Source organism: Panthera leo, chromosome A1 (genome assembly GCF_018350215.1).
Source record: "Panthera leo isolate Ple1 chromosome A1, P.leo_Ple1_pat1.1, whole genome shotgun sequence".
In the NCBI taxonomy this organism is placed as follows: domain Eukaryota; kingdom Metazoa; phylum Chordata; class Mammalia; order Carnivora; family Felidae; genus Panthera; species Panthera leo.
Window position 1 is genome coordinate 140604503 of NC_056679.1, and position 19227 is coordinate 140623729.

At 40.6% G+C, this 19227-nt stretch overlaps 1 protein-coding gene across 3 annotated transcripts in view; it reads left to right on the top strand.

Moving 5' to 3' along the window:
* The window catches only part of IQGAP2 (IQ motif containing GTPase activating protein 2), a 294057-nt gene that overhangs the window by 237629 nt on the left and 37201 nt on the right, over positions 1 to 19227 (top strand). For all 3 annotated transcript variants that reach the window (XM_042941451.1, XM_042941443.1, XM_042941459.1), the window contains 5 exons: positions 4013 to 4096; positions 5674 to 5745; positions 6795 to 6864; positions 9056 to 9264; positions 17521 to 17670. In XM_042941451.1, the coding sequence (XP_042797385.1) occupies positions 4013 to 4096; positions 5674 to 5745; positions 6795 to 6864; positions 9056 to 9264; positions 17521 to 17670 (585 nt within the window). The remainder of the gene's footprint in view (positions 1 to 4012; positions 4097 to 5673; positions 5746 to 6794; positions 6865 to 9055; positions 9265 to 17520; positions 17671 to 19227) is intronic.

Sequence of the window (19227 nt, forward strand, 5' to 3'; positions counted from 1 at the left end):
AGAGAGGTACCAGCACCACCGTAGGTGGGTAGTTAGAGCTCCCACCTCCCATTCAACATAATAAGCAGCCCCCACCTCAGGTGTCAGTAGAGGCCAGGTGGAGAACTTGAACTTCCACCCTTACTTGCCAGTAATGAGGCAGCACCATGACCCTTCCCTTGCCAAAGCAATGTCGGGGAAACAGATTAAATGAGTGCAGAATCTCTTCATGTAATATCCAGATTTTCCAAATTTCGGTCAACATTTTAAGAAACAAGCAAGCTATAAATTTTAAAAGATAATCAATAGATGCCAATGCAGATGACAAAGATGTATAATTATCTGACAAAGATTTTAAAAGCCAAACAAATTTTAAAACTAAAAACTAGAACAAATTTTAAAAAAACTCAATGGATAGACTCGGCAGCAAAATGGAGGGAACACTGGAGTGAATCAGTGAACTAGAGAATAGAATCATAGAAATTACCAGATCTAAACAACAGAGAGAAAAGATTAAAAAAACAGTGAACAGAGCCTGAAGGCATCTGTAGGCCCATAACAAAAAGAGTTCACGTTTGTGCCATCAGAGTTTCAGAGAAAAGAAAGGGGAAGTAGTGAAAAGGCCCTGGTAGAAATAATGTCTGAGAAGTTGCTGTCTGTGGTCAGAGATGCAGAACCACAGAGGCATGAAGCTGAGTCAACCCCAAAGAGGATAGACTCGAGGAAATGCCCAGCGCAGAATTCATGATCCCCCCCCAAGATATTCTTTAGGAATGAAGGGGCAATCGAGGCATTCTTAGATGAAAGAAAGTTAAGAGAACTTGTCACGAGCATACCTGCCCTAAAAGAATAGCCTAGAAAGTTCTCTAAACAAAAAAGGAAATGATTGAAGAACTGTGGGGAAACCAGGAAGGAAGGGAGAACAACTGAATGAGTACAAATGCGGGTTCAATACATTTTCTTTTTGCTCTTGAATTTCCGTAATTAGGTTCACAGTTGAAGTAAAAGTTAAAACACTGATGTGGTTCCAAATATGTGTGTGGACAAAATACAATTGTATTATAAAAGGGGGTTGGCAGTAAAGGTATATGTAGGAAGTTATGGTTTCTGCACTTTGCTGGAGATCAGATTATCTGTAAAAATGAAGCAGCAGTTCTTATCAGTTTGGACATTATCCATCTTTTAAATTTTTGTCAGTTCATGGAGACCCAGTTTTGTCTATCAGACATTCTTGGGAGGGGCACTCGACAGAACCTATCAATTTTAAATACCAACTTTTGAGCCAATAATACCCTACCTTGATGGAAGCATCCATACAAAATACATAATAATGTGTGTAGAGGGTTGTTTACAACGGTATAGTATATAGACACCACGACGTTTTGCCTTTTTTCAGAAAATACGTAACAAAAAGTTAATGAATCTTTTGGAGAGTAGCTAGGTCAAAGTAGGGGTAGGCACATAGGCACATTTTACTTTACAGCTTTTCTCTGTTTTTGCTGTATATCCTTTTATTTTTCTTTAAGTTTATTTATTTTGAGAGACAGAAAATGTACTCACAAGCAGGGAAGGGGCAGAGAGAAAAGGAGGGAGAGAGTCCCAAGCAGGCTCCATGCCGTCAGCACAGAGCCCAAAACAGGGCTCATTCCCACAAACTACGAGATCTTGTCTGAGCCAAGATCAAGGGTCAGACATTTGACCGACTGAGCCACCCAGGAGCCCCTACTGTATATCCTAATACATCAACTTCTAGGCATTGAGTACAGATGCTTGGCATAAAAATTTATGTCATTATTTTATGTTTTCCTTTTTTTTGTTAACAGGTCGCATCATAGTATAGGCAGCAAACTACAGATTCCTTTTTTCCTTCACATTGTATCTTGGAGATCTTCCTACTCCTCAAGATACAGCACATCCCTGTAGTCAATGTATGGGACTCATTCTTCTTAACTGCCATGTAACATCCCTCACTATGACTGCAGTTGCAGTTGATCTGTATCCCCATGTGTAAACATTCTGCTCTATACATGTTTGGTTTTATAAACAATGCTGCCGTAAAAATCCTTCTTCCACACAGGTGCTTTCTGTAATTTGATACTGCTAAATTCCCTCAAAAAGACTATACCCATTTTTTCTTTTCCTGAACCTTAGTCCCCTGTCTTTGCTTTTTCATTCACTGCTTGACAGGTGGATAAGGTAGCAACTTTCCCAAAATTATTCTGGCTGCTGCCCCGGGCTCCCTCAAGCTTAGAGCCATCCCACATTTTTTGTAGATGTTCTTACATTTTTGTAGAAGTTTGTTCTGTGGTTCTGTCTTTAATCCAATTCCAGCTGTCGGCTCTCTTACAGGGTCCCTCAGAGTCGTTGATCCATATGCTTTCTTGTTTCTAGTACTATCGTGAATTGCTTTAAAAGCCTGTTGGAGGGGCGCCTGGGTGGCTCAGTCGGTTAAGCGTCCGACTTCGGCTCAGGTCATGATCTCACGGTCCGTGAGTTTGAGCCCCGCGTCGGGCTCTGTGCTGACAGCTCAGAGCCTGGAGCCTGTTTCAGATTCTGTGTCTCCCTCTCTCTCTGCCCCTCCCCTGTTCATGCTCTGTCTCTCTCTGTCTCAAAAATAAATAAATGTTAAAAAAAAAAAATTAAAAAAAAAAAATAAAAGCCTGTTGGTGAGATTTGGGGGAAAGTGGGTGACGGATACATGAAACTCAATGTATCATTTTTGGAATTACCTGAGAGTCTCTATTGCAAAATTGAAAGTATTTTTTAAAAGCAATTTGTCATTTCTAGAGATTTGAATTGAGACGAGATATCTGGAGCAAGGGCTCAGTTGATCTCCCCTACCCCCCATACTGACTGGCTTATTTTAAATCATCACAGAACATTTTTTTTTTAATGTTTTTAAATGTTTAAATTTTTTTAAATAAAAATTCCGTGTACCTTTTTTTAAAAGAAAAAATGAGGTAGATTGATACAGATAGACATGAAATTTATAAAAATAATTTGATTTTTTGTGTTTATCCCCTTTAATAAGGAAACTTTATTTCATTTCTAATTTGAAAACAAAACCAGAGAATTAAAGTGAGTTACATAATTAGGTTTCAATAAAAAGATTCTCAAAACTGAATTAGAATAGGGGTGTCTGGGTGGCTCAGCCAGTCAAGCATCCGACTTCGCTTGGGTCATCATGGTTTACAAGTTCAAGCACTTCATAGGGCTCTGTGCTGTCCACAGGGAGCCTGCTTCAGATCCTCTGTCCCCCTCTCTCTGCCCCTCCCTAACTTGTACACGCATACATGTGCTCTCTCTCTTTTTCTCAAAAATAAATAAAAATATTTTTTTAAAGTCTGTTTCTAAAAAAAATTGATTGGGATAAACTTCAACAATTTGGTATTTAATAATTCTAAAGATAACAGTTTGTTTCCAGTTTTTGTAAATGTTTCCTATAAAAGTTCCCTTTGATGGTGATAAGCTAGTAAAGCTTTGATGATGAAGCATCACTAAACTTTATGTAAAAATAGATAAGATAATAAATGATCAATCATAGCACTTCTATTTTAGGGATCCAGAGTTACAAATGAGTCAAGTATTTTTCTTCCTTTTTGGTCTGAGCCATGGTAGGTCATTTGTTGTAGTAAAGGTACTTATGTAAGTCATTATTTTGAAACATCTTATGTTATAACCAAATGATACCAGTACTCAGTTAACCTGTTTGTATGTTTCAGGGCAATTGCATTTTATTACTTCTTGCCACCCAGAGCTTTGGTAAAATTAAGCTTTCGCATGGGAAAATGGGGTTCTACCTGGTAACTGTGCTTTCTGGAGTTCGGGACAAGCTTCTGCTGTGAGCTGGTGCATTCTGCTCAGTGTAACGTCCACCCCTAGTGATGGCGTTCACAAGAGATTTCGAAGGGAGGGTCCCTGACAGTGTTCCAACTCACTGTCTACTGAGATGTACTCTCTTCTTGCACTTTCTAGAATCAACTGTGAGAAACTGTTGCACACTAATAATTCTCTAACTTGCTGTTTTCCACAGGCTTTTTGGAAGGGACATAAACAACGGGAAGCATATATGCGCAGACGGCAAACATTCATTGATAATACTAAAAATATTGTGAAGGTAAACATCCTTCCTACCTTATTAAGTGCGTGGCTTGAACCTTGCTTTTCATTGCAGTTCTGCTTCTGGAAGACAGATTATGAAAATAGTACATGGGAGGCTTAAAGTCCAAATTGAGTCCTGGGTTTGAGTCCCACATCCATTACTCACTTAGCTGATCATCTTCAAACAACTCTGTTAAAACACTGTAACTGACTCAGGTTCTTTATGTGGTTATGAGAAGAATAACCAGTAAATGCTCTTTCTCTGAGAAGTCCAAATTGATTATTTAAGCTCTGGGGGAAACCAGCTATATTTTGCATCCCTCTTATCATATGCACTAATAATATTAACAAGGCTCAAACTTAACACTGGAAACCTTAGTTATTAGGCAAATGCAAAACCAGTGAAAAGAAGAAATAGAACTAATTACGACCTGGATATGCGGGGTGAGTGAATCTAACCCAGCTTTCTACCCAAGCTGATGACTCTGTTTCAAGAAAGAAAAGGCACTGGGGTGCCCACTCCCCAGTGCTGAAAACCAAAGGATTGGCAGAACTGAACTTGCAGACAACATGGAAATCCAGATGAGATTCGGAATAGCAAGGCTAGAGAGAGATAGGAGTCACATGAGGTTAATTAAAAGACCTTTTAAACTGAGAAGACAGAATGACATCATCCAGATCCATTGTGCTTCTCAGTGCTGTGCTGTGCTTGCTATGGAATACATGGCTGTTCTCTGGGAGATCTATAAGTCCCAGTCGGTCCCTCATGAGAACTCTAGACCTGTTACCCATAAACAGCTAAAGGATACTGGACGCATTTAAGGGAATGAAACCCTGGACTTTGTTTTTGGTTCCCTGTCCCATTGCAACTCTCAGCAAAATGCCATGAGCTCTTGGTTTTTATTTACTGAGATTAAAGCACAGTGATACAAAGCCACATTATCTTCCTCATCATAAGGTATAAAATACTTTGAACCCCTGGGAGAAAAAGCAATGAAAGAAGTAGGAGGTTAAGATTAGGCTTTGCTGGGGCACCTAGGTGGCTCAGTTGGTTAAGCCTCCAACTTCAGTTCAGGTCATGATCTCACAGTTTGTGGGTTCTTGCCCTGGGTCGGGCTCTCTGCTGACAACTCAAAGGCTGGAACCTGTTTCGGATTCTTTGTCTCCCTCTCTCTCTGCCCCTCCCGTGGTCATGCTCTGTCTCTGTCTCAAAAATAAATAAACATTAAAAAAAAAAAAAAAAAGATCAGGCTTTGCTCAGCCTTAAGCATCCGACTTTAGCTCGGGGTCATAATCTTGCTGTTCATGAGTTCAAGCTCTGCATCAGGCTCTGTGCTGACATCTCAGAGCCTGGAGCCTGATTCATATTCTGTGTCTCCATCTCTCTCTGCCTCTCCCCTGCTCACACTTTCTCTCTCTCTGTCTCTCTGTCTCTTTCAAAAATAAATAAACATTAAAAAAAAAAGATTAGGCTTTGAGTATTATTTGGTGGGCTTCTAAATTTACCAGAATATCAGTATTATCCTTAGGCTGCATGAAAAGACATTAAAGGTGTTTTTAATAATTGCCTCAATTTCTCTAACTCATTTTTAGATCCAGTCCTGGTTCCGGATGGTGACAGCACGAAGGAATTACCTTTCACGACTACAGTATTTCAGAGATCATGTAAGACACACAAGAGTGGATTTTCATCCTTAGAATGAATTAAATGAATGCTTGGTTGAATGTTAGCATTGAATGAGTTTTATTAAATGGTGAAATGTTTTTTAGAAGAGAAGCCAAGTGGAAGGCTGTTGGTATATTGTATATGCTGTTTGCACAGACAGTGTTCCTGTCTAGTCTTTGTATTAAATAGAATATTTTGTCCAGAAAGAGAAAATGAAATGTTTTCTTAAATATTTTTCCATCCACTTGCTCCCTTTTGTCTTAACACACACACCAAACCTTTTAATTTGGTTAAGTGATATTTTCATGTCTTCCCAGCTGCCTGTGGCTCAAGTTTTAAAACCTCAATTGTGACTTAGCTGGATGGATAGTTGCAAGCCATACATCAGTAACCTAACATACTTTTTAACAGCAAGTCCAGAGCTAAAGGGTGGAAATGAGCAGTAGGAGAAAACAATAGGTCTTAGAACTCAATATGGTAATATTTGGAAGCTTTTTTTTCTTCTTTGAATTAAGAATTCATGTTCAGAGTGAAACTTCACTAGTGAAGACTGAATAGGAAATGTGTGAGAAGAAACGGCTGTGGGCTAGTAATGCTAAAGAGAAAAGATTCCAGACAAGTATTTTCGAACACTGCTTATAAAGTTTTTATAACTGGTAACCAGTGAAGAAGCCCACAGGAGGAATTTTTTCAGGATCTTGAAAGAATGGATATGTGAACATAGATTAGATCATCTAAATTTTGGGCTAAAATTGTTTTCCCTTTTAGATCTCTTTATAAATAGTCCTATACAACCTTGTTGATACTTTTAGCTAACATATCTGACCCTTTCTTCAAAGAAAATGCAAAAAATAAATAGTGAATACACCACATCTAAATGCTGTCTATTCTAAATAGTGTCTCTTGTTAAATACTGTCACTTCTGGGTGGGTTGGTTGGTTGGTTGGTTGGTTGGTTTAATACTGTCACTTCTTAACTAGTTCTGAATTCGACAATCGTGGAGTAGATGGGCCTCCAGAAGATCATGACTGATCTCATTCTTTTGCAGAAAAATGAAATTGTGAAAATACAGTCACTAGTGAGAGCGAACAAGGCCAGAGATGATTACAAAACACTGGGTAAGTTGGGAGCATAAATCTTCCTCCACTAAGGATAGAGTTACGTCTGGATAAACTCATCATGAGTTGACAATATCCTAAGCCAAAAGGACATTGAACACACCTACCCTACAGAACATCACAGCTTAGCCTGGCCTGCCTTAAACTTGCTCTTAGGGGCGTCTCAGTGGCTCAGTTGGTTAAGCACATCCAACTTAGGCTCGGGTCATGATCTCACAGTTTGTGAGTTCAAGCCCGGGGTCAGCCTCTGTGCTAACAGCTCAAAACCTGGAGCCTGCTTCAGATTCTGTGTGTCTCTCTCTCCCCGCCCCGCCCCGCTTGCAAATAGAGTGGTTTTGTGGTAACTGAAATGCAAATTTTCATTTCTTTCTCAATTCAGCATCTTTATAAGACTAAGGCATTTTTAATCTGGAAAAAAAAAAGTCATTTTTATTAGTCTCTCATTATCCATTTTCACCCATTCCCCCGGAGAGGCATTGAATACACTCAGGCTTAGAGGTTGCTGCAGCTGTCATATGGCCTGTAAGTGCTGACTAAGAAGGTAGGTGATTACCTGCAATTAAAATACCCCAAAGTGATAGCCAGCATGAAGATGTCACAAGCCTACTATTGACCGACGAAATCTTAAATTTGAGCCATAATAATTAGTAAAGCTGTAATATTCATTTCTAACAAGTTTATTAGCACACACAGAGATAGAAGGTCATTAGGAGCAAGAAGAGAGAACTTGAGACCAAATGAGATGGCTCACGTTCTCCCAACTTAGCTACATACATGAGCTCTGGAGCATCTCTCAGGCTTTTTCTGATACAGCTATGTCACTAGCAACACCTTTGTTAGAAATAGTAGAACATAAATTCCCTTGGGCATCAGGAAGGGAAGGGGGTCCCAGGATCCAAGGTAATTTCTCCAGTAAAGCCCATCAGAAGCGTCAAAATGCTGATAGTGATGGTGTCTAGATTTAGTTCATGTGAGGTTCATGCTCTTAGTTATTTGTGTTGCTGGTTTACCTCTTTTTTTTTTTCCCCTTCCCTTGAATGTGAAAACACCCCAGAACCAAGGTGGCAGTTAAAGGAAAATTGATTAGGGCCTCAGTGTAAAGGAGGGGGTGGTGACAGAGTGGCCACACCTGGGCTGATTTGAAGTCATCTTCGTGTTGCTGCTTGTACTCGCTTATCATTAAAAGTCCAGGGGGCGCCTGGGTGGCTCAGTCGGTTGAGCGTCCAACTTCGGCTCAGGTCACGATCTCGCGGTCCGTGAGTTCGAGCCCCGCGTCGGGCTCTGGGCTGACGGCTCAGAGCCTGGAGCCTGCTTCCGATTCTGTGTCTCCCTCTCTCTCTGCCCCTCCCCCGTTCATGCTCTGTCTCTCTCTGTCTCAAAAATAAGTAAATAAACGTTTAAAAAAAAAAAAAGCCCAGATAGTTTATTCATACAGTTTGCCCAAGTAGATTTCACTAAATACCTTAACAAATACATTTTTTGTAAAGTTAGAGTGCTAGGGATTTAATTATAATTCATGTTCAAAGCACTGACGAAAAACACTTTTAAACTTCAAACACCCCTCTGAACAGTTGAGGCTGGTCTCCCAGGTTCTGGGTGCCCACTCTTGGTCCATGCTCAAAGGACAAGGACCACATTTCAATTTCTAACATAGAACATGTGTTCCGCTTGTCACTCCATAGGCTCCTGAGTGGCCTTACAGGTCTCCCCTCATTGACTGTTTCTAATTCACCTTTCACCTAGTTCCTGCTTCTTCCCCCATGGTCTTCTGGGCTGAGAGGAAACTTTCCGTTTCCTGTTGCAAAAACACAAATCCCTTATCTGGCTCAGCCACCAGCTCTCAGAGATAACTTAGTTAACATTCTTTCTCACGTTTCTCATCAATAAGGCACAAATAGATAGAACTTTCTTCTCGGTGGAGAATCCTGGAAGCAGGATGCAAGAAGGCCAATAAATGAGAATTAGATAACTAGAAAATAGTGAGGCCAGATGACATCAGTGGTGTGCACTCATTTGTATGATCACTTTCCTTGTCCAGATTTAACCTGGGAAGAATAAGTCCTTCCAGAGACCCAAGTGCTTCCGCTGCTGTGTTTTTCTACTACTGCTGTATTGAGATACCTGATTTCTCTACGACTGATGATAATTCCAAACATGCCTAATTAAAGCATGCTTGTTCCTTTCCCCGCAGTTGGCTCCGAAAACCCACCACTAACAGTGATCCGAAAATTTGTACACCTGTTGGACCAAAGTAACTTAGATTTCCAGGAGGAGCTGGAGGTAGCACGATTAAGGGAAGAAGTCGTGACCAAGATCAGGGGCAATCAACAGCTGGAGAAAGACCTAAACCTGATGGACCTCAAGATTGGGCTCTTGGTGAAGAACAGGATCACGCTGGAGGTCAGTGCGATCTGTGGGGCTGCTGGCTCTCAGAAGAGAGAAGGGGCACGTACGTTGGCCCACAATGCCTTTGTCCAGCTAAACTCATTCGGAATCCAGGATGTGTGGTCCAGCTTCCTGGACCATTTTTCTCATGGTTCTCAGACCTGCAACATTTTATGCCCCACCCCTAGATAAGCTCTTTTGTAAGGCTTCTCTATCATTCGGAAATGAAATGACGTGAAATGAAGCCTGGTTACATATGTCCCTCCACAATAAGACTTTACATGAGTATAGAAAAGTAATGTATGATAAAAACATGGATTTCGGCCTGAAAAAACATGGGCCAAATGCAATTAGAAGATGTGCTCAAGTTGCCCGAGGCTTGGATCTCTTCCCAGAATAACCACAGATTGAACAGTCTACCAATAGCTGCAGATGAGACTCTGGATACCAGCGAGAGGTGGAACTGCAGCGATTTCATCTCCCAAAATGGAAAACGTCTCTTTGCAAAGTTCACAAGAAGCAAGGAGTTCTCCCCCACAGAATTGCAGTCTTAGAAAATCCAATATATATTAAACCTGGGGGGAGGGATTTTGCTTTCACCTAAAGCAACTAGATTTGAGACTCAAATAATTACAGAATTTGGACCTACACGAATGACCAGCAGGACACTGAAAAATCCAGCCATGCGAAATAGGGACAGTTACTGACACAGGACTGTCGTACACATCGCAGGACAGTAGTGCTCCCTGCCCTCACCCAGTAGAAGCCAGCAGTCCCTTAGAGTTGTTAGGGTGTTAAAAAAAAACAACAAAAAAAAAACCTTTGCACATTTCCAAAATGGTCCCTACAGAGTGGGGTGGCCCCCAAAATAGCCTCTAAGTAAGGAATGCTACAGTTTTGGATCTTTATGAAACTTGTTAATGTCAGAGCTCCCTCAAACTATGTTAAAAGTTTCATTTTTACCCAAGAAGTGGAAATTTGTAGGGTAAGATCTCTTACCATGTCACTGTCCCAGTGCCACATCAGTTTTCAGAAAATGTATAGGTCAAGAGGGGCATAGGGAGCTGACCTTCTGGAAACACTGAGAAAGCTACCATGCATCAAACATGGCGTGCTCACTGCCACTGACTTGAATCTTTGGTTCTGGAAAACTGGGAGATGAGCAGCTCAGAAGGCCAGCAGATAAAAGGACATGAACACCCCACTCTTGTCTCCAGCCCTCACAGAGAAATAGTGAAATAGTGAGCAAAAAATAAGGAAAATAGAGCAATTTACAAAACAGGAAATGATACTCTTTTCTAAATATTAAAGTATAGTGTAAATGTTCTGTATTAAGTCTGTTTTCATTATTTTATCCAGAAGAACCGTAGTCCTCTCGTTTTTAAAAATAATGTGTTTGTGTGTGACAAACATGAGAATTTTTCAAGTGTAATATATTCCAGAAGGTCCTTCAGAAAACGCCTTTTATAGCCTTAAACTACTGTTTTACCCAATTCCCATAAAGTTGTAAACAGGAAATGCCTTGCCTTTTAAAGTAAAGGCTAGTTGCAAAATAGTAAATGGTAGAAATAACATGTAGCTTGTTATTCATGTGGATAATGAAACCATGGCAAATTTTCAGGTTTTTTAAATGTTTAAGATTGTTCTTTTAGGTAATCCTAATTGATAGCTTTGTGAAACAGCTATTTTTTCATTTTACCTTTTCAAATGCCAAATATTGATCAATTACTGGAAATTAAAACTAAGGATTATTAAATATATGGTCTTTAGTCACTGACAGTAGCATTTTTAGTTTGATGCTAAGAATAGTACTGTTGAAGCTTTGTTTATAATAGTGAAAAAGTGGGAAATAACCCAAACACAAAAACAATAGAGAACAGCAGTAGGTTGTATAGCCACGAAAAATAATTTTTCCAAGGCAGGGGCCTAATTCAAGGGCAGGGGGAAGAGTGTGCAGTGTGATAGAGAAGACCGTAGTACTTAAAGCAGTACAATTTCATTTGTTGTGGAAAATATATATATACTTAAAGCTAGGGAAAAAATGATTTTTCTTTGGGTGGGTGGTAAAATTTAACTTCTTGATCCTTTTTTATTTTTAAACAGTAAGCATATTTTTAGTGAGGAAAAAATACTTTTTTGTGATGTTTATTTTCTTTTTTTTTAATGATAAACACAATTCTATTTTTCTTAATATTTTTTACATTTTTTTTAATTTTTTTTCAATGTATGAAATTTATTGTCAAATTGGTTTCCATACAACACCCAGTGCTCATCCCAAAAGGTGCCCTCCTCAACACCCATCACACACCCTCCCCTCCCTCCCACCCCCCATCAACCCTCAGTTTGTTCTCAGTTTTTAAGAGTCTCCTATGCTTTGGCTCTCTCCCACTGTAACCTCTTTTTTTTTTTTTCCTTCCCCTCCCCCATGGGTTTCTGTTACGTTTCTCAGGATCCACATAAGAGTGAACACATATGGTATCTGTCTTTCTCTGTATGGCTTATTTCACTTAGCATCACACTCTCCAGTTCCATCCATGTTGCTACAAAGGGCCATATTTCGTTCTTTCTCATTGCCACGTAGTACTCCATTGTGTATATAAACCACAATTTCTTTATCCATTCATCAGTTGATGGACATTTAGGCTCTTTCCATAATTTGGCTATTGTTGAGAGTGCTGCTATAAAAACATTGGGGTACAAGTGCCCTTATGCATCAGTACTCCTGTGATGTTTATTTTCAAGAGAGAGGGAGACATAGAATCTGAAGCAGGCCCCAGGCTGTGAGCTGTCAGCACAAAGCCCGACATGGGGCTCAAACACACGAACTGTGAGATCATGACCTGAGCCGAAGTCAGATGCTTAACCGACTGAGCCACTCAGATGCCCCAGGGAAAAATATTTTGAAAGGAAGTAGCTTAGTTTGTAAAGAATAATTCCAGCTCTCCAAAGTAACCATGTGTCTTAAAATTCTTCTAAAATTGGCATTCCTTGGGGGCACCTGGGTGACTCAGTTGGTTAAGCGCCAAACTCTTGATTTGGGCTCAGGTCATAATCCCAGGGTTTGTGTGATTGAGCCCCACATCAACTCCACGCTGAGTATAGAGCCTCCTGTAAGATTCTCTCCCTTCCTCTCCCTCTGCTCTCCCCTGCTTGCATGTGTTCATTCTCTCTCTCTCTCACTCGCTCTCTCTCTCTCTCTCTCTCAAAATTAAAAAAAATTTTTTTTTTTTTTTATTTAAATTGGCATTCCTTACTGGGCTGGCTTAGTCAGGAGAGGGTGCAACTCTTCGTCTTGAGGTCATGAATTCAAGCCCTAAGTTGGGCATAGAGCTTAATAAAAAGTAAATAGGGGTGCCGAGGTGGCTCAGTTGCTTGAGTTTCAGACTCTTGAGTTTGGCTCAAGTCATGATCCCAGGGTCAGGGGATGGAGCCATGCTGAGAGTGGGGCCCGCTTAAGATTCTCTCTCTCTCGGGCACTACTGGGTGACTCAGTCATTAAGTATCTGACTTCAGCTCAGGTCATGATCTCACAGTTCATGAGTTCAAGTCCCACATCAGGTGAGCTTGAGCCCTGCTTCACGTGACCTGGAGCCTGCTTTGGGTGAGCCCCACTTCATGCTCTCACACTGTCTCTCTCTCTGCCCCTCCAGAGATTTTCTCTCTCTCTCTCTCTCTCTCTCTCTCTCTCTCTCTCTCTCTCTGTCTCTCTGCCCCTCGCTCATTTGTGCCCTCCCTCTCTCTCTCAAAACAAAAAAAAATTCTGCCTCCTTCCACCCCTCTCCCCAGCGCGCGCTCGCTCTCTTGCTCTCTCTCTCTCTCTCTCTCTAAAATAAAAAATAATTGGTGCCTGGTAGCTCAGACAGTTAAGCGTCTGACTCTTGGTTTCAGCTCAGGTTATGGTCTCACAGTTCAGTGAGTTCAGCACCGACAGTGTGGAGCCTGCTTTGGATTCTCCTTCTCTGCCCCTCCTATGCTCGAGCACGCACTCCCTTTCTCTCTTTCTCTCAGAATAAATAAACTTAAAAAAAAATAAAATAAAATTTTATAATAAATAAAATTGGCATTCCTGCTAGAAATCACAGAAAGTCAGTGGATGAGTGAAGTGGCTAACATTGGTTTTAGGCAAAAACATTGGCTTGTAGATGGAAACAGAACAACTGGGGTAGAAGTTTCTTAGAGACATAGGAAGAAGGGTGTAAACTCAAACTACTCTGAGAGAAAATCTGGATAGAAATTACAAGTAGTTTTTTTAATGTTTGTTTATTTTTGAGAGCGAGACCGAACGCCAGTGGGGGAGGGTCAGAGAGAGAGGGAGACACAGAATCCGAAGCAGGCTCCGGGCTCTGAGCTGTCAGCCCAGAGCCCGACACGGGGCTCAAACTCACCAGCCATGAGATCATGACCTGAGCCGGAGTCCAACACTTAAATGACCAAGCCACCCAGGTGCCCCGAAAGCAAAAGTCATCTTGAATCCCTGAAATTCCCATTGATGAATGTGGTGTATCATAAAAGACTTGAAGGCCAGGGCTGCCTGGAACCCAGGTGAAGACTAATTTTACCGCTTCATTACACCATTTCACTGTGTATATTAGCAGGTTTCCATGGGCATGTTTCTTAACCTCTCTGAACCTTGTTTTCTTCACCGAAAATGTGCTAAATGTTTCCCGTATATTGTTTTTAATCTTGACAGCAGCTCACACTGCTATTATTAAGCCCATGTTATAGACCTAGGAAACAGGCTTAGAGAGGTTAACCTGCACAAGGTCGCAAAGCTTACTAGCCTTCGCAGATACCCCTATTTTCGTGTCTCCAAAACCCCAAACCTTGGACTAGTCTGTAACTTCCATAAAACTTTTTATATTACCGCATATAACCTGCATGCAAGTATCTGTTATTAGGGGAAGGGACAAAATGGTGGCAATATGAAAATAAGAGAATGTCATGAACAAGTTATTAAATACTATTGCTCCTTCAAACCACGATTCTTCAAATGTTTGGTATTTATTGGTAAGAATAGAGGACATTAAATTTCTATTAATGAAAAGCATATGACTCTGTTTGGGACCCCTCTCTGGGTTGGCCTTCGGCCCCTTCTTCAACCTTCCCAAAGAAAACTTGCCTTGCCACAAGAGCCGTCTTGAGCAAGGCATAGTTTCCCCGGAAAGAATGAAGAAAGAAGGGCTTACTGCCGGTGCTGCGCTTGGACCTGCGGCCAATACTGTTCTATCCGCACAGCTGCTAACTCCCTCGCCCTTCCCCTTCAGGACTCAGCCTCTGATGCTCCTGCTTCCCATCCCAGATGACTCTCCCTGTCCTGTCCTCGCCAGAGGTCTCTATTTCTAATGCAGAGCAATTTAGTTCTAGAAGCCCAGGAGCTTGCTTGCCATGCCCACTCTCCTCTTGTGTGTACGTCAAAAACCAAGATGTAAAGATGGGCTCTGGGATCAGAACATACGAGAAGTCTTCAGTTTCCAGAGCTACCTCAGTGGACGATAATTGGAGGGGAAGTTAAATAGCAAGTTGGTTTTTTTTTCTGCCATGTATTTAAAACCAAGATCATATGTTTATTCCATGTATTTGAGGGAATTCAATGGTCTATACCTCACCAGTTACTTGAAGACAAGAGAGCTGGGTTGTCTGAAACTCTAAACCAGACTTCTGGTGATGTTTTAAGACTTGCTGTCAATAAGGATGTCAGGCAGCTGCCTGCCTAGACTTCCTCTTAACCTCCATGTGGTGCTAAGCATACTTCCTTTTTAATCCTGAAGTATTTTATATGTCTGTGAAATGAAGGTGAAAATGTTGCCTTTCTAAAAAATTTCATGGAAGTGCAAATCAAATCCCCCTCATTCTGCATATGAGCAATTAAGAAGACAGATGTTAAGTGATGAAGTCCAGGTTTTCCCTAAGCTGAGAATGGCAAAGAATAAAACCACAGACCTGGAGGGCAGTGGATATAACCATATAGAACCATCTTATTTATGTCAGAGCTCCAAGGGCTTTTTCCTACGTGTGACTGAACCAGGGAGAACGGGGTGGGAGAATGGGGTGCTAGGAGGTAAGCAGATTTAGAGCCTGTACGCAAAAGCTGACGGTGGTTCTCACCCCCAGGGCCAATTGGAAATGGTGGCAGGCACATTTTTGACTGTGAAAATGACTAGGGTCCCTACTGGTATTTGGTGGACAGAGGCCAGGGATGCTAGATGACCAGCAGAACATGCACAGCAAAGCTTTTTATTGCCTGAAATTCCCAGAGTGCCCCCTCAGGAACAGTGGTCAAGCATCCTAATGCTGGCCGCAGATCAGCTCCTCACATGGAGGCTGGGCTAAGAGCTCGGGGAAGCAGATGGAAGAACAGTTAGGAAAAACAGCTTTATTGCCACCTGTTCTATGGAACAGTGACCCATTGTTACGTGGCAGAGGAGGCATTCTAGAGCAGTGGCGTTCATGTGAGTCATGTGCCCTTGCTGGGTCATGAAATCAATTTAGTGAGTCACATCAGCATTCCTTAAAAAAGAATAGAATAAAAGCAAATTGAAGGTACCAGAGTGTATCCCAGTAGTATGGCTAAGTATTTTGTAGTGAGTGTGTGTGTGCACGTGACTGTGTGTTTCCCAGCGAAAGATGTAAGTTGTATTTTTTGCAGTGGATCCCTGTAAAAATGTGTGACAGACCCTTTTCTAAAAGTTCTACTCTTGTTCCTGACTCTTGAAACATCTGAAAGGGACACAATAGCCTGAAGGGACCTGTTGACGATATTTGCAGTCATCCCTTTTCCAAGATTCTCTGTAAATGGTTAAAGGAGCACGATTGACAAAAACTTTGTTAAAGATTTAGGGGATTCCTCTCACTTCTATCTCTAATCTCTGCCTCACGTATTTTCTTGCAAGTGCTTTTATAGTTTTAGATCTAATTCATTCTTTCAAAGTGTACACTTTAATGGTGTTTAGTATATTCAAAAAACTGTGCAACCGTAATTTCCATAATTCTAAAACATTCACCCCAAAAAGAAACCCCAGAGAAAATGTTCTCAGATAGTGTGTGCATTTTATCATATGTGAATATCATTTCAGTTACAAAAAAAAAAAAATACACCTGTATTCATTAATGGTTATTACCTATTCTCCCCTATAGCAGAGCAACCGTTAATCTATTTTCTATCTCAATAGATTGGCCTGTTGTTGATATTTCATATGAATAGAATCACACAGTATCTGGTCTATTGTGACCTACTTCTTTGACTTGATATAGTGTTTTTAAGGTTCACCCATGTTTTAGCATGAATCAGTACTTCCTTCCATTTTATTGACAAATAAAATTCCATTGTATGGCTCTACCACATTTTGTCTATCCATTCATCAGTTAAGGAACATTTGAGTTATTTCCCCTTAAGGGGTATTATAATAATTGAGCATTCATATACATGTTTTTGTGTGAATGTGTGTTTTCTCTTCTCTTGGATATACCCCTAAGAGTGGAATTGCTGCGTCATACGGTAATTCTGTGTTTACTCTCAAAAAACTGCCACAATGTTTTCTAAGTGGCTATAGTTTACATTCCTACCAACAGGGTATGAATTGAGAAGATGTCTATTCAAATCTTTTGCCCAGTTTTGATTGGGCTGGGTTTTTTTTGGGGGGGGGGGGGGGTTGAGATGCAAAGAGTTCTTTGTATCCCTTTTTCGATGCATAATTTGCAAATATTTTCTCCCCTTCTGTGGGTTCTTTTTATTAATAGTGTCCTTTGAAGCATAAAGGTTTTACTTTTCATGAACTCCAATTTATCTTTTTTTTCTTTTGTCACTAGTACTTCTGGTATCCTAACTAAGAAACCATTGCCTGATCCAGGGGGAACAAAGATTTATGCCTAGGTTTTCTTTCAAATAGTTTTAGCTGCTGCATTTAGTTCTTTGATGTCTTGTGAGTTAATTTTGTTTATGGTGTGAGGCAGGGGTCTGACTTCTTTCTTTTAAATGTGAATGTCCAGTTATCCCAGAATCATTTGTTGGAAAGATCATTCTCTCCTTAATGAAATGTATTAATGCCTATATTACATCTTAAAAGCAAATAAGTGCAGCTTTGGAGAACAAATATTGTAAAAGCCAAACTCACCTGTGAGCTGGATTTCCTTAACATTCTCAATCCTTTGTTTCTTCATGAATGAAATGTGGAAAAATCAATCTTAACAACTATGTGTTTCAGGATGTGTATGAAGGAAGGAGATAAAGAATACCATAGTAAAAAGTAGTCCTTTCATAATTTTTTTTTTCAGGATGTAATTTCACACAGAACAAAGCTGAATAAGAAAAAACATGGAGAAATGCAAATACTGAATAACACTGACAGCCAGGGAATTAAAAGTTTAAGTAAGGAGAGGAGAAAAACACTAGAAACGTATCAGCAGCTGTTTTATCTTTTACAGGTGAGAATATTTGCTTTTACTCTAAGTTTTGGATCGATATGTTTTGGATCACTCTAAGTTTTATGGTTTACAGTGCAATTTCCCCCCGTGCTAAAGTTGTGGTAGCTGACACGTTTTGAGCGCCTCCTAAGTACCACGTGTCATTCTGGGATGTTTGGCATACATTATCCCATGTAATTCTTACTACAACCCTGGAAACCATCAGAAAATAGTAATTATTGTTATTCCCCTATTATGTGTGAGAAAACTGGGACACAGCCGGCAGAGGGTAAAGCAAGGGTATTGGAAACCAGTCAGTTTGACTTTGGAGCCCCTGCTTTCGTGACATTATATTATAGTTATCTTCAGAAACAGTATACACCTAATACTAACATAAGTAGATGCTGTCAGCCATGAAAAAAAGTATGTGAAAAATGGATCTTGACCTGTACCAGCTTGCCCTTCATGCAAGAAAAGAGCCAGAGAATTTGGATCAGGGAAATAATCTTTTTTATTTCATTATTTTCATGCCACTACTCTGATGTAAATGAACCGTAATTCTCTACTGCTTCCAGGGTGCAGGTGAGAGCTAATCAGCTGAGCTGCTTGTGGTTGGACTGTGGTAGACCAGCTATTGTTTTGGTTAATCCCTCATTCACCTCATCTACCCTACTAGCTCATCCACTTAGTCCCAAGGAAACTGAGTAAGCGCTAGTGATAAACAAAGCCTCCCCTTGGGCAGGAAACCTTTCCCCCAAAAGTTCAATCAGCCCGACTTGCCTGAGTCTGAGTCGGTGTCCCTTTGTGTGGCTGCTTCTGCTTGTGATGGTGATTCCCTCAAGGCCTGGAGGTGCCTGAATCTTTGCCTGAGGATGGCTCTGGCAGGAGGTATACAGAGAACACATTACTCAAACCATGAATGAAGTGTGGTTTGCCCCAAGGAAAGAAGTTATGTTAACTTTAGCAGAGTTGAGAAGTCTACCTGGAATAATAGATTGTAAAGCAAGTGTAGTGACACAGATGGCCACAATGTGGCAGCATACAGAAAATGTTAAAACAGTATTGTTCCAGGAATCCATTGCTTAATTAACACCAGCAACCATCCCAGAAAGGAAGGGTTTTTGTCTACCTAAATTAGAAGTCTAGTCATGCACCACTTGGAAATTTAATCTTTGGCATTTATTCTTTTTGATATCCGTGAACCTCCCAAATGTATGAGGCTTCTTTAGGATTCAGCTTGTAACGTTAGATTTTGATAGATTTTGTGTCATAAGGAAAGTGGAAGTAGTCATTGGCCTAAGACTTCTATTTTTTACCCTGTTCCATAAGTAGAGACCCATTAAGAGAAAGGGTAAAAAAGCACAGGAACATATTGAGAATATTCCCACCAAGTTCGATTCCCCAAACAACCCAAAACTGATAGTCCCAGAGCATGCCCGTTCAGTTGTACAAAGGGAAGTGTCTCTTGAAACCATGTATTTTTCTTTACTTTTCCTCTCTCTCCTTTGGAGACATTAGCCCAAGATCATTGAGGAAACTATATAAAAGCAAGTGGTCTGGATTTGGCCTTGGGTTACT